This window comes from Camelus bactrianus, chromosome 5 (genome assembly GCF_048773025.1).
Source record: "Camelus bactrianus isolate YW-2024 breed Bactrian camel chromosome 5, ASM4877302v1, whole genome shotgun sequence".
Lineage (NCBI taxonomy): Eukaryota > Metazoa > Chordata > Mammalia > Artiodactyla > Camelidae > Camelus > Camelus bactrianus.
In genome coordinates this window covers 58,774,160-58,790,141 of record NC_133543.1, presented here as the reverse complement: position 1 = coordinate 58,790,141, position 15,982 = coordinate 58,774,160, and the positions used below count along the sequence as shown (strand labels likewise).

Genomic DNA, 15,982 nt, shown 5'->3' with positions numbered 1-15,982 from the left:
ATATCTAGGGATATTCTTATTTACTAGAAAAATGTCACAATAGATTTTTTAAGTGAAGTTGCTGAATAAGTGGTGTGGCAAATTTATGAGAAAAATTACCCTTTTTCTTTAGTGATTCATTTATTTAATATTTATTGAACAAGTACTATGTGTCAGGCACTGTTCTGCAGGGAATACAGAGGAGAGCATACAAAAAAATCTGTAAGCCAATGTATTTCCAATTTGTGAAATTCAGTAAAATATGATTATCACCTAATTGTCCACATTGCCCAGAGTGCCCCAGTCTTTACTCTGTAGCTTCAAGAGTGAGGCTGATTAACTTTTAATCCTGTTGGGGATTGATGATTACCCAAGAGCTTGTTTCTTGCCTTGAGAATGACTACCATCTTCAGCTTGCCATGTGACGGTTTGTACCTGGAATGACTGGAATGAGCAGTAGGTGGCGATGTTAGCACACATGACCTCGAGAGTAAGGTTACTACTGCTGCTTTTCTTTCTTTTTTTTTTTTTTTTGAATTGAAGTATAGTTGATTTGTAATATTATATTAGTTTCAGGTGTACAACAGTGATTCAATATTTTTATATATTATACCCCATTTAAAATTACTACAAAACAATGGCTGTATTACCCTGTACTGTACAGTCTATCTTTGTTGCATATCTATTTTATGCATAATGGTTTGTATCTCTTAATCTTATACCCTCACCTTGCCCAGCCCCCTTCCCTCTCCCTGCTGGTAACCACTGGCTTGTTCTCCGTATCTGTGAATCTATTTTGTTATATATATTCATTTGTTCAATTTTTTAGATTCCACATACAAATGAAAACATAGAGTATTTGTCTTTCTGACTTATTTCACTACGCATAATACTCATAGGTCCAACCATATTGTTTCAAATGGCAGAATTTCATTCTTTTTATGGCTGAGTAATATTCCATTGTGCATATATACACACACACACACACACACACACACACACACACACCCCCCACATCTTCTTTATCCATTCATCTGTTGATGGGCATTTAGGTTGCTTCCATATCTTGACTATTGTAAATGGTGCTGCTATGAACATTGGGATGCATGTATCTTTTCAAAATAGTGTTTTCATTTTCTTCAGATAAATACCCAGGAATGGAATTGCCGGATCATGTGATAGTTCTATTTTTAGTTTTTTGAGGAATCTCCATACTTTTCCACAGTGGCTGCACCAATTTACATTCCCACCAACCCAGTGCATAAGGGTTCCCTTTTCTCCACATCCCTCACCAACATTTCTCATTTGTGATCTTTTTGATGATAGCCATTTAGACAGGTGTGAAGTGATATCTCATTGTAGTTTTGATTTGCATTTCTGTGATGATTAGCGACGTTGAGCATCTTTTCGTGTACCTGTCGGCCATCTGTATGTCTTCTTTGGAAAAAATGTTTATTCAGGCCTTCTGCCCATTTTTTAATCAGGTTTTTTTTTTATGTTGAGTTATATCAGCTGTTTATGTATTGTGGATATTAGCCCCTTATCAGTTATATCATTTCCAAATATTTTTTCCTCATTCAGTAGTTATCTTTCTCTTTTGTCAGTGGTTTCCTTTTCTGTGCAAAAGCTTTTAAGTTTAATTAGATCCTATTCATTTATTTTTGCTTTTGTTTCCTTTCTTAGGAGACAGATACAAAAAAAAAAATTCCTACGATTTATGTCAGAGTGTTCTGCCCATGTTCTCTTCTAAGAGTTTTATGGTTTCAGGCCTTACATTTAGGTCTTTAATCCATTTCGAGTTTATTTCTGTATATGGTGTGAGGAAATATTCTCATCTCATTCTTTTCCATGTAGCTGTCCAATTTTCCCAGCACCACTAATTGAAGAGACAGTCTTTTCTCCATTGTGTATTCTTGCCTCCTTTGTTGTAGATTAATTCACCGTCAGTGTGTGAGTTTATTTCTGGGCTCTCTATTCTGTTCCAGTGATCTGTTTATCTGTTTTTGTGACAGTATCATGCTGTTTTGATTACTGTAGCTTTATAATATAGTCTGAAGTCAGGGAGTGTGATTCTCCCAGCTTTGTTCTTTTTTCTCAAGATTGCTTTGGCAATCAGGGTCTTTTGTGGTTTCATATAAATTTTAGGATTATTTGCCCTAGTTCTGTGAAAAATGTCATGAGTATTTTGATAGAGATTGCTTTGGGTAATATGGACATCTTTAATAATATTAATACTTCCAATCCAAGAAATGGAATATCTTTTCATTTCTTTGTGTCATCTTCAATTTCCTTCATCAGTGTTTTAATTTTCAGAGTATAGGCCTTTCATCTCCTTGGTTAAGTTTTTTCCTAGGTATTTTATTCTTTTTAATGTGATTTTAAATGGGATTGTTTTCTTGCTTTCTTCTTCTGACAGTTCATACAGTTCAGAAAAGCAGCAGGTTTATGTATACTAATTTTATATCCCATGACTTTACTGAATGCTATTGATGCTTTCCACAAAACATATTCAAGTGGAGATTGGACCATGTAACTCAAGAACCCAAGACACTCCCTTTGCATTTTAGAGTTATTCACTGTGTTTGGTGAACTTACTTGCTAAATCACTTAGCAACAAATGCTAGTATGGATTGATTGTCAATACTGGCTGATAGCCGATTGAAGAAGAGTTTCCCTAGTTACCAGATGTTGCTAAGAGTTATGAGGACATGGCATGAAATATGAACATAGCCCCTATTATAGTAACTCATCTTGATCCCCTCAAATTTTCATCTTTCATGATTATAGATGATCTTATTTATTATTTCCTAGCATTTTCACAAAAAAGAAGCTCTGGTTAATATGTATTGATCATCCAAAATGTACTTATCATTGTTTTAGGAATGTGGTTTAAATCAAACAGAGATAAATACACACACACACACACACACACACACACACATACACACACAACTATGTTTCAAGAGCAGAACAATGGGAGCCTGTGTTTACATGACAACGATGATTAAACCTAAAGCTGTAAAACATGGCTGATGGGTCACAAAGCTCTCCATTCCCAGGCATACGATTTCACCAGGGAGAGCACAGAGAGACCAAGATCAAAACCACGTGGTCTGGTTCTTAGGTGATCAGCCTAAAAGCATGGGTGAAGCAAAAATCTGGGGCTACCAGACAAACATACCAGAGGCACTTTGAAATGTAATGATTATCATAGCTTCTCCTGCTTCTGCCATCACTGCTGAAAAGTCAGTATCTTTTAAAAAGATGATGTTGCTTTATCAAGATACTTACAGTGATGCAAAACAGTAATACCTACAACAGCTTAATAAAATAAAATAATTAAGCATTGAGCTTGGTACATTTTTAAAAATTTATATACACATTGTTCTACCTTTTTCAAAATAGATACATTTTAGCCCGGATGTAGGAAACAATTCACTAAAAAGCCCAGTTATAATACGAATTGACAGAAAAAACCTGCCCAAGTGGAGGAACCAAAGAAATATTATCCAGAAGGAATTTGTTGAAGTGATAGAAATGAATTCAAGTCATTAAGCTAATTGTCATTAGACATCAAGGAAAGTGTAACTGCTTTCAGTTTCATAATTCTTAAGCAGCCTGTCTCAGATTTCTCATTGCCAGAAAACCTTCCCTTTCTCTTAGAAAAGCAACTTGCTTTTACTCCCTCCCTTCTTATATACTTGCATTCAGTTAATATGTTACATACCTGTAGTTGTCATGCATCATATAGGAACTCGAGCTAAAGTAATAAAAGATGTAATCCTTGCCTTCCAGACCCCATCATGCTGGCTTAGAGGAGAGGCTAGGAAACAGAAGTGCTGTGTGCTGTGGGGAAGCCTTGGTGGAGTAATCCTGGGGTGTTAGATCACACAGAGAGGACACCCTTAACTTGACCCAGGGAAAGTTTCAGGAAGGCTTCCCTGGACTAGAGGCTCAATGAGCTGCATTTGGAAGGTTGGGCAAGAAGGGGTTGCGGAAGGCTGCATAGTACACTGCCGTCTCACATTTGGGGACCCTAAGGTCATGTATTTTGCCGAGACCGTAAGGTGTCAGCCATGAGTGGTGAGAGGCAAAGAGTGATAGAAGAAGCAAGGGTTCAGGAAGCGTCTTGAATTGAATGCTAAGAAGTTTCTGTCTTACACTAAACATGTCCTTCAGTATGCAGAGATAGTAAGGTGTTGAAAAAGTCCTGATGGGGCAAATCTCCTCGTGTAGAAGCAAGTGATAACTTAAAATACTCTCCTCTTGTACTCGCTCTAAGAATGGTTTTAAAAACCCTTGGTTTTAGAGCTCAGGGACAGGCTATTTAAACCACAGTAAGTATTTGATAAATATGCTAAACTATTAGCATGCAATTATTAAATATCTATCTATCTAAAATAGAAAAGTTATCAAAATCAAGGAATACCTTTAACATCTTAATGTCTCTCATGAGAACCCACAACTCGTCTATATTTAATGGTCTTATAATCCAGACTTTCAATTTTATTGTCACTTACTCATGAGTATCTTTCACAATAAAGCTATCAACTGACTTCTGAGGCATGAATGTATTAATTGGTCTCCCTCCTATGCACAATTTCAGATGGTTGTACCTCTTCCTTGACAGTAAATATATTCTTCCTTGTATTACAGGTTAATTCAGGGTAGATTTACTTTCCTTTGCTAAATTAAAATTCCTTCAGGGTAAGAAATATGTCCATTTTACTTTGTGTTCACCAGAACAGTGTCTCCCAGGTAGTAGATGCTCAATAATTATTTGAATGATTGAAAGCAGTAGAATATTAGAAACTGTGGAGTTTCAAGGCCAGCTAGCTACATTGTTCATAAGAGATTGTCTTGATCCAAGGTAGTTGGGATGAGATCATTTTGAAAGAGGAGAGCTTAATTACTTTAATACACAAGATTTCAAACTCAGTCTCTGTGTCATATCTGAGAAGGAAAGTAGTGATGTATAAAGAGACTTGTCATCACCCATATCACCTCCTCTGAGTGGTCTCCAGGCAGCATTAATTGCTTATTTCTTATTATTCCCATAGTATTTCTCTGTGCTCCTTTGAGAGAGATTACCTTAAGCATCTTCATATGCCACCTAGTGTTCATAACATTTTGTATAATGAATGAATGGATGACTGGCCATGTGACAAGTCAATTTACATTTTGAGCTTGAGTTTTCTCTTTTTGAAATTGGTCTAACAATTCTTATCTACTTCGGGGAATATTCGGGAATGAAAGTTCTTACAATTGGTGATAAATGTACAAAATCTTTTCAGGGGAGAATTAGAGTGGAAATAAACAAATGGAATTTAGAAGATGAAGTGAATATTTAGAAACATTTGCTAGGATGACACTTCTGTAAAATAATACAGTGGATTTTGGAACCAGGCTGCCTGGATATGAATCTGATCTCAGACATTTCTTAGCTCTGTGACCTTGGGCAGTTACTTACCTTCCTTGTGCATCCAGCTTTCTAATCTGTAAAATGGAAATAATAACTATATGTACCTCACAGAGTCCTTGCTCCATTTAAGTGAGTTAACACATGACTAGTGCACAGAGCAGCTAAGCGCTCACTAAGTGCTAGCTGTCACTTTGTCATTATATATGCATTTATATATGTATGCATTTAATATGTGCTCACTGCTCTAGCATGACTTCAGTGCTTTTGTTCATCTTCATATCCCCAGCACAGAGCAGAGTACATGCTCCATAGATTTCAATAAATATTTGTTGAATAAATGAAAAAAAGAATGCTCTGCACATTGCAAATGGACATACTCTGTGTTAATAATCCTAAGATCATCCTAAAACCACTTAGGTCAGTTTAGATCAAAGAAAATCAGAAATTATAAACAGTGACTAGCTGGCTAAAGTTCAGCATTTAACATTTCTAAGATGGACTCATCTCAGAAAAAGTTAAGAAGTGGTCAGTACCTAAAGTGCCTCCATGCCTTGTAAATAATGTGCTTCAGATACATGCCACTTTCAATCTCAAACTCCTCCTTTTCCGAAGTTTTTCAGCTTTTCAGATTGTGAGGCAAAAGCCTGCTTTAGGTACTCATGATTTTAAACACCTTTCATTAATATCGCTAGTCTACCTTGTAACACTAGTGACACTGAGGGAGTTCCGGGGCCGAGCATCCACAGGCTTGGAGAGGCAAGGAGTCAGCCGGAGCAGCCTCAGGGGACAGCAAAGATCGGGAGCTGAAAATCCCATCACCCTGCTGCCCCTGGCCTTCAGGGCATTTGAACTCCTGGGCAGATTTGGGCAAGACCTGAATTAGCAATCAGCTTGCCACACTGGGAGCCACTAGAAGTTGTCTAGGTTGTGTTTAGGGAAAGAAACGAAAGCTTTTGGTCTTGTAAAGTACTGAACCCAGGGGAACTCTAAATCTCTGCAGATAGTGCAATTCAGTGCTCTTAATTAGAAGCTGAATTGAGTTTTGTGTCCTCGGTAATTATAAATGATTTGACCAAAACTTATTCTCCACCCTAGGGATTCATGAAAGGAAAACATTTTAAGGCTCTGCAGTAGTTTTTGTTGTTGATGTTTTAATGTTGATTCTCTTCAAATTAGTCAAGAAGCAAATAATATTACTTATCAAGCATCTTTGTGGAACAACACAATGTAAGAATTATGCTAGATGATTCATGGTTCTTGCTTAACTTATTAATCTCATAGATATTTTTAAAAGAATAAAATGTGCCATATCTTGATATCTCTGCTTGCATCCTGTGCTTAACAAGGGAAAAAGGAAAGATCTTTATTAGTATCTTAGAGAGCAAAACCTAAGCAGTGCCTTAATCTTTCCCAAACCAGGGCCAAAAGGGCTAAGTCATCTGCTCCTTGTCCCCTGAGAGGTACCATATAGAAGAGCCAAGAAGAGCCAAGAAGTGTCAGAACCCAGAGGGAGAAAATATTATCCTTGGGCCTATATCTTTATTTATTCTAATCCAGTCGCATAACCTCTATTTGACCATCACATAGAAGGTTAGAAGAAAGAGGGGGATGTGATAGGAAAAAACTCAAGGTAAAATGTTAATTCCAAAGGAGTTTATGTGGAGGTCACAGTGTTCTTGCCAGAAATAACCTGTTGTGCATCGTGTGTGCAACAAAAAGAGATTCCTTCCAGCCTGGATCTAGCGTGTCGAGTTCCTCACGGATATGCTAAATAGAAAAGCACTCAGTTCTATTTCGGGGGTAGATTAAGTGAGAACAGTGATACTTAGATCATTTCTGGAATTGGCACATGGATTCCTCATCAAATTCTGCCTGGGAATAAGACAAATGAGCTTTGCATATGATCTGGACAGCCACAGATAGTATAATCTTGAGAGAAGTCTCTTCTTAAAATTGAGACATTTCACTATTTCTGTGTCTATAGATTATTCCTGTTAGGCTTAAGTTAGGATTAAAGATAAGGAACAAGCTGTTTTACAGCATCCAGCCTGTCTTACCTATCGCAGTTATTTTGTAAATATATTGTTGAGCTAATGCAAGAAAGCAATTGCTCACCTCCTCTCTACTGCTGTAGTTCTATTAACTGTGATGCGTAGAGAAATTAATAGATAAATGCTTTCCTAACACTTTGATCTCTTTGAAAAAAAGTTCTGAAAGAAAAGTTGTCTATTTTAATTCTAAGTGGTTGGTTGCATTGGCCCTTGATCTACCACCTCCTCCTTCTAGTGATTGTTTAGCCCTTCGGTTTATTTCCCTGCTACTGGGAAATGATACTTTTCTGATAACATTCAGGAATGAGGTGGAGTCACATCACACATGCATTTCATGTACGTGTGGCTTTAGAATCTAATTGCTATGAAGATGAGACCAATGCCCAAGGATCGGAGAGTAGCAGCTGTTCAGTTGAGTTCACAAGATGGGAAATCCACATAGAGTGAGTGACAGGCAACAGGTGGCCGTGCTCTTCTCAGTGATTTTTCAAAGATGTGTCTGTTCAATCAAGATTTAGAGTAAGAGCCAGTAGGTATTTCCTGAGTACTTACTACATTTCTACCATCACGGCCTAGTTACTTTCATATTTTTTCCTTCTTTAATTCTCAAGACAGTGACAAACATGATATGTATTAAGGTTATAGTGGCTTAACATTAAGATAGAATGGAGTTAAACTTGTAGGCAGGAAAAGGCACTTTTGAAGTCTCTGTCCTGTCCCCGGTCACAGTAAGAACTTGAGGATTACTTTAAGGAAGGAGAGAAGTGAATGTCCTGACATCTAAGTATACATTTCCGCGTATTTCTTCCTTTAGTCCAGTTCAGTGGCTCTCAGTCCTAATTGTGAGTATGCCTTATTGTGAGCACTGGTTCACATACACTAAACTTTAAGCATGATTTAAGGGAGTTCATAATAATTTTGACTACACTAGATTTTTGCTTTAGGCACCAACTTTAAAACCAACCCTTGATTAACAAGAGACTCCATGTTATTCAAAATAAGCAATACAATTACAAATATAAAACAAAATTCCGGAAGCAGTAGTTATTGCCTGGTGGTGTTTCAGTGTGTTATGGAAAGATCGAGAAAGCCATTCAAATTATCTTTTTAACATCAGCATCTCAACACATTTGGCCCTGTTGCCAACTGCAGGAAAGAAAAAGGATCAGATAAGGAGGAAGAGTTCTTCAGGTACAAAATTTCTTTAATCAAACTGTCTTTCTGTTACAGTCCTTTATCGCATAAGGGAAATCACTCAATCTTTCTCTGTATCTTTTCTCACCTGTAATAAGGAAAGGTAGACGCTATTTACAAAAAGTAAGTTTCAAACCCCACTTTTCCACCTAGGATTAGCAGCCTTCTTGGAAATGCCTCTTTTCTTAAGCCTCCCATAGTAATCCTCTGCTACATGACCTTATAGCTCAGAATTTAGGAGCAGGGGCCTCAGGGCCAGACAAAGTGACTGCAAATACCAAATATGCTGCTTAGTACAGATATGACTTTGTGCAGTTTGTTGAACTTCTCTGAGACACAGTTTCCCCAACCCTATAAAGGGGATAGTTTCTCACTCCCTCCCATGGCTGTTAAGAACAGTATGCCTGGAACTCAGCAGACATTGAAAAATATTTGTTGACTGGATGAAAAGTAATGGTGAAACACATAGTAGAGAAGAAGCACGTAGTTCTCCTTAAACTATGGTGGTTATTTTTATTACTTCCTATCATCTACTAAGTAAGTGGGAATGAGTTTTCTTTATACCCACGAAGTAAATGCAAAGAGCAGATTCAGGAGACGTGAGGACATTGGTGGGAAAACAGAGTATCAACATACAAGTAGTATGACCGTATTTGAGAGATTTCATTTGTAAATTCAGAGTTCGTCCAGTTCCAGTTCTTCCGTTAAGACTCAGCTCCCTTCGATAGTGGCTGGGTGTGGGGGCCCGGGTGCTTTGGCATGGCTGCACAGCTGTAGCCTCTACGTTTGGCTTAAGCTGTGTTCCCTAGGCGTCAGCCCAGCCCTGCTCCCCTCCCTGGTCTCTCTCAGGTCTCAGTGGTATTAGACTCATAAGACCATCGCTCTCATTTCTTGAGTCTTCTGTGGGGTCTTCCTGTTTCACCCGATGGGCCCCTGCCGAGCTCACTGGCTTCCACCTTAGCTCAGGCAGGCTAGACTTCAAGGTTCCTGCTGACTAGGACAAGTCAGGCTTACTGGGGTAGGACCATTCTCCAGAAGGCTGTGGCACGTCCTGTAAGATGGCTTCTTCTAGGAGAGCCAAAGGGCAGCATGGCAGGAGCTCCCTTGCTGTTCACCTTCAGCTTACCTAACTCATCTCCTGATCCAGGCCCAAGTGCCCAGGTAGGCTATCAGGAGACCTGTGAAGACCACAGGGCTTGGCTCTCTTTTCCTCGTATTACCACAGTCCTCTTTTACTGCTTTTCTATCACATACTCTTCCTTCTTAATGCCAAGTAGGCCTTCATGACCAAAAGGATAGTGTCCTCTCTACTCTGTGTTAACTCTGTAAGTTTCATCTCCCATTCTTGGTTGTTGACCTCCTAATAAAGGAAGAAAACAAAGGAATTAAAAAATCTCTCAAGACAGTATCTTGATTTACCAAGTGATTTTTTTTCTTCATAATCCTATATTGCATGTCAGAAGCCGAATATTACCTTGTCTTAGGCTTTGCACTGCTTCAGAACCAAATTCCAATCTTCTCTGTAGGCAGATGGATGCCTTGGATGGAATAGACAGAAGATCTCATACTCAGAAAAAGGCAAGGAGCGAAAAAACCCCAAATTTCTTGAATACTTCCCCATAGTGATTTAGGTTCAAAGTGCAATTTATTTGGAATTTTTAAAAAGGTATTACAGAGATATTAGGTTATGAAAGTCTGCATATTTTTAAAACATTTCATCCATTAGTTGTTTACAGTATAGGATGTGCAAAAAATAAACCTGGCTCCCCAAACTCTCTACAGTTATAACTGTATTGTATAGGTACATTCTCAATGTAAACTATTTGGGTAATTTTATGGTGTTGACATTTATCTGTGCTGAACTGAGCTGTGATCAGTTTCCCTAAATGGAGCCTTAAAACTGTACAGCTGTTTTCCTAAGACTCAGATTATTGTTTTTGGTTATGATCAAACCAATAAATTGTATGGGCTGGTTTAATCTCCAGTATTTTGTGTACACATTGATGTAGACTTTATACTGGAAGAACAGAAAATGAAAGTATGTTTTATTTGGCAGGCATTTGATGTACTTGGAAGAGTTGAAGCTTACCTTAAGCTCCTTAAATCAGAGGGTTTAAGTCTGCCTGTCTTGGCAGTGAGGCATGAGGAATTACACAGAGAAATTAAAGACTGTGCCGCTGATGCTTTGCAAAAGGGACAAGCCTTAATCAGCCAAGTAGCCTCCTGCAGGTAAGTGAAGTCTATCCTTTCCTTAGTGTAACAAGCTTTTTCACAGTTTCCACAACCTCCTAAAAAATAAATTGCATGATTTTTTTTCTACCACTGGTGTTTTGCTGCATTATGACATGGCTTTAAAGGATCTATAGAATTTTTGTCAACAGTGATTCTGAACACAGCATTGCTCGTCCAGAAGTGAAGTCAAGCCACATTCTGACCTGAGGACCTGGAGATGCTAAAGCTTTCTTTCTATGAGTTTCTGAGGAGGGGAGAGGGAAAGGAAAACTGAACTTTCCTTCTGTATATTTTTCATGTTCTAGTACCTTCATGGTATTACTTCCTCCCTTTTAATTCATGAATCTTGAGTCTACCCTGTCCCTTTTTTCTTTTCTGTAAAAAATTAAGTTTCAAAATTCCCTTTCATTTATCACCTTGATGGCTCGCCAAGCCAAACCCTAAGTAAAAGATGACATTGCTAATAATAATAATAGCTCCCTTTTTAACAATTGAGAGCCCACTCTGTACCAGGCTCTGTCTCAGCAGCTTTGGGAGCATTGTCTTATTAATAATCCTCATAGCAGCTCTACAAAGCAGATACTATTCATGTTCTCTTTTCACAAGCAACTGAGATACAGAGAGGTTAAGTAACTTGCAAAGGGTCACACATCCAGTTAGTAGTATAGCCAGAATTTGAACCCAAGTGCATGGATCCAGATTGATGGTCTAGTGCATCCCAGACCTCATGCTTTTAGCCAGTGTACTAGGGAGGATTGTTTTGATGAGCACATTCAGTGAGTGTATCAGCATGAGCTTAGAGTTAGGTGGGAATGAGGAAAGAGAAGGACCTTGAGAAATAGGAAAAGAATGCAGTACGAGAACGTATGAGAAAGAATAGGGATTGGAAGACAAAAGGGAGGTGACAGGGCAGATGATGGAACAGATGTTGGCTAGGAAGAAATGATGGCAGGGCTTGTGTTTTGACAGAGAGAGAAAAGATTTGTGCAGCTGGGGTAAGCCCAGTTTTTAATCTTCCACATCCACACTCTCCTTGAAACCTAGAGACATTAGATTTGAAGAACAATGAAATAGGTCAAATATGGTAAAAAAAAAATTATTTTATTTCTATTTAAACCTTCTTTATGCTCTATTTTAAATGTGTTGCAAAGTGTTGATTTAGTAAGTTTGGGTTTAGGAGATTTTCTTTTCAGAAGATAATTTGAATTTGGACAGATATATGTCACCAGGGCTTGTGATGGTTGCTATGGGACCATGCAAAGCCAAGATCAGAAATAATCCAAGATTTTCCAGCAGGAGCTAGAAAGCTGCGGCTATGAGACGGGCAAATGATTCTCATCTTGGAAAAACTAACAATATCTATAGTTACTAAGTGTCTTTAAGTCCAAGCCATGCGTCAGGTGATAGTGTGTCCACCCCGCTCCAGGAGTCTCAGTATGTCTGGCCCCCAAGTATGGGTATGAGAGCTCCTTTCTCCCCTCCCCTGCTAAAGATCCAGTCTTCCAGAATGTAGAAGTGTCTTGGACCATGCAGAAGATACCCTCTAGGGTTCCTGGACTTGTTGAGCCTGGGCTCAGGGCACATGCTGGACACTGATCTGAGTCGTGTCATGATGGACTAAGTGCTGAGCTCTCCAGCCATAACTGGGGAATGGTCCCATGTCAGCTTAGCATGTAGGTCTCAAAGCACAGACAGATAACTGTTTCTCAGTTGAGGCCACTCTTTACATGTGGTACTTTCCCTGGCCTTGGGCAGTTTCCTTTCATGCAAGGATGAATCAGGAGGCAGCCAAAGGCCCCTCTGCAGATCTCATGATCTGTCTCTAGTACGCTGCCTCTGAAATTCTAGGTGTCCTGGCCTCCTCGAAGTCTGATCTCTGTCTCCTCAGCTCAGCAAGACCTCTGGGCTCTGTTTGGTTCCACCTCCCTGAGCTTTGGTCTGGAGATTACCTCCCAGGCAGCAGGCAGATCCAATCACAGCACTCACCTTCCTTTCCCTTCTCTCAGGGGTCGCTGTCCTGTGCCACCTGTCGTTCAGTGTCTGAGAACCCTTGTTTCGTGTGCTTTGTCTGGTTTTCTAGTTGTTCAAAGCATGAGGGTAAATACAGGGCCTGCTTCTTGGCATCAGTTTTGATGCTTTAGTCCTGGAGTTGGAAGGCAGGTCACAATTTAGTACTCCTAAACTTTGTCCTGTTTGCTCTAATCAATAATGCTTTGTTTTCAGTATTTAAATTAAGAGAAGTGCTTTTATTTTATATTACATTCTATTTTCAGGGTTTTAGTGACTGTTTTTGGCAATCCATTTGGTAATGGTCCACATGCTTATTTACTTAGTTGGTCTCATTCTTTTCGACTCCTTAGGTCTTTCTAGTCTTAATTTTTAATCTATATTGTTTCTCAAACGGGCTGTAGTTCTATTCTTCAGGCTGCAGACTGGATCTTAACAGAAGACGTCATAGGTAGAGACCATTTCAAGAAACTTGAATTAGTGGTTAGGTAACTGGATTAAAAACAATAATTAGCAGTGTGAATTCTGTCTACATTCTATATAAATGAACTTTCATAGTAGTTCCAAGATATTTGGTTGCCCTGAGATTTCACAATATTTTACAAATCAATACTATTTCATTTTGCAAGAGGAACTGAAGGTAAAGTGCAGTTGTTACTTGGAAAAGGACATTTCTGATTAGAGGGTAGATGTAGAATAGAAATCCACTAAAAGCTGAATTGAAATGCATTAGAATCTCAGTCGTGAACTAGAGCCACATGTGGCTACTGACCTCAATCCCATGCATCCCATCTGGGACTTGCTTTCCTTCTTCATCTAACGATTTTTCTATTCGATGACCTGGGTTACCATCACAGGAAAGAAACTGAACCTAAGAAGGAGATTTCAAATTGCAGCCATGGCTGTATTGAAGGTAGAGTTTAGACTAATGGCAACAAAAATAAACATAAATTTCAGCAGAGAAAGGTCCACGTTACTGAGCATCACAATGGCTTTCTTGACTTCTGAATGCCAGCCACACTACCAGGACACAAAACACTAAAATACGTACTGTCTGACATTTGAAAATTGGTGTGGGTAAGAAACTTAGGACCTAGTATCAAAGGAGTTTTATTTCATGCATTCCGAGAGCCAAACAATGCCAGGACTTTTAAACTTAACTTCTCTAAACCCCAGTTTCCTCATCAGTAAAATGGAGATATACATTTTATAGAGGATCTTTAAAAATCAGATGGATAGCACCACTCTCAGCACATAGAGAACACCCAGTAAACAATTGGTTCACTTATTTTTTTAACCTTCTATACAAAGAGTTTTAAAAGCAAAATACTGAGTTACATGTTGTTTCAGATGGCTACGACAGAATCAGCTGCACCAAATCATACTCATTTTCATGAACTGGGGAAGCTTACATTAGAAATACAACAGATAAACATTTATCCTGAGGTAATAAAAGGCAAAATTTAGTACTGGGGCAGATAGGAATTTCAGAGACCCTTAGATCTATTTTTTTTCTATTCTTTAACACAATAGGACTTGAGAAATTCATATTAATCTGTGATGAAGCTTCCCAGTAAATCTGAGAATTTTGTCATTATTTTTCTGTAATTATTTTATTATTAAGAACAGATCCACACTGTTTTTCTATCCTGGAATCAAATACCTTTGAAGTTGGGGAAGCCTCACAAAATAAATAATGCTTATTTACATATTTCCTTGCCTCTTTCCTCCATATACTCAGGTGATAGAATAATTCTGAGTCATCCTTAAATTGTTTATTACCTTTCAGAGTATCTGTCACATAACCTCAATACACTTTAATGTGAAAGGCATTTTAGTGCACTCATCTGCACTTAGTTATGATGCGGGTTGCTGTCATGGGACCTGATAATGGTCAAACCAGACTTACAGTGAGGTTGAAAGCTCCTGGAATCCAGCCCCCTCACTTCCTCCTGGGCCTTCCCTGGCATCATCATAGAGCACCGAGTGTAAAGATAGCCCAAAGGTGTCCTGCTACTGAGACAGGAGGGAAGAGAACAGGGCACAACCATTAAAAGAATGACACAGCAATTGAGGATAGGACAGAAACTGGTTAGAACCAACTCGGCCCAAGATGGCAGAAAATTCAACTTCCAGTAGACTTGAGCCTCACTGTAGGCTCATTGTTATTGCATGCTAACTGACACACCCACAGGTGCCATGAGAGTTTGGAGGTTGGCCATAAAAGGCCAAAAAGTGGGTGGTAGCCTAATTTCCTAGAAATACCTGCCCCTTCCCCAAAGCAGATGGAATAATCCTCCTACTTGTTAACATATGAAATTACCTGGCCTATTAAAACCTCATGGCTGATCTTACTTTCCTAGACAACTCCAAGCTCCAGCGCTGCCTCTCTCACCTTTGAGATGGCCTGCAATCTGTCTATGGAGTGTGTATCTCCCTGTATAAACTTACTTTCACTTTACTGTGTCTCACTCTTGGATTCTTTCCTAAGACAAGAGCCTAGTCTCCAGTAACACTACCAAGCAGAAGTCTCTATTTATTAAGCCACAGGAAGCTGTGATGATTGGAAATGCTGGGTCAGAGACCTTGGGTGAAGGTGGAGTTTTCCACAATGGGACAAAAACTAGAAACCCTCCTTTTAGGCACGAGGAAGCTTTGGGGACAGTGGGTATTGGAACCACCTCTTTAGAGAAGGGAGACACAATCCCAGGCTCCTGTGATCTAGATGGGTCAAGTGTAGGAATGAGACTTGAGAGAGCCATTGTTCAATTTGATAATCTAAGATGGGTGAAGGGTCTACATCTTCCAGCCAAGATGAACATAATCAATACCTACCACACAATACTTTTTGAAGTTCTTTGTGTTTGTCAGCTGTCTTATGGTTTCATTTTTCACTCTGTGGCGTTCTGAGTCATTCCTTAATTGACTTGTGACAGCATCATCTCGTCATCCAAACCATGACATCAGCTTGAGGTCAGCCCTCAAGGTCAACTGTGTCGGAAACCTCTTTTATGTTCCTTAGCTAAGTATTTACATACTAGGCATCTTGTTTTGAAATGTTTAGGGGCTGGAATGGCATAAAAGGAAAGTTTATGTC

The 15,982-nt window shown here is 39.0% G+C and overlaps 1 protein-coding gene across 10 annotated transcripts in view; it reads left to right on the top strand.

Annotated features, from left to right (window-relative positions):
- The window catches only part of CCDC141 (coiled-coil domain containing 141), a 197,568-nt gene that overhangs the window by 117,850 nt on the left and 63,736 nt on the right, over positions 1-15,982 (top strand). For all 10 annotated transcript variants that reach the window (XR_012507065.1, XR_012507064.1, XM_074363973.1 and 7 more), the window contains one exon: positions 10,703-10,875. Coding sequence is in view for 8 of the 10 variants with exons in the window: in XM_074363973.1 (XP_074220074.1) it covers positions 10,703-10,875 (173 nt within the window). In the remaining 2 variants the exon portion in view is untranslated. The remainder of the gene's footprint in view (positions 1-10,702; positions 10,876-15,982) is intronic.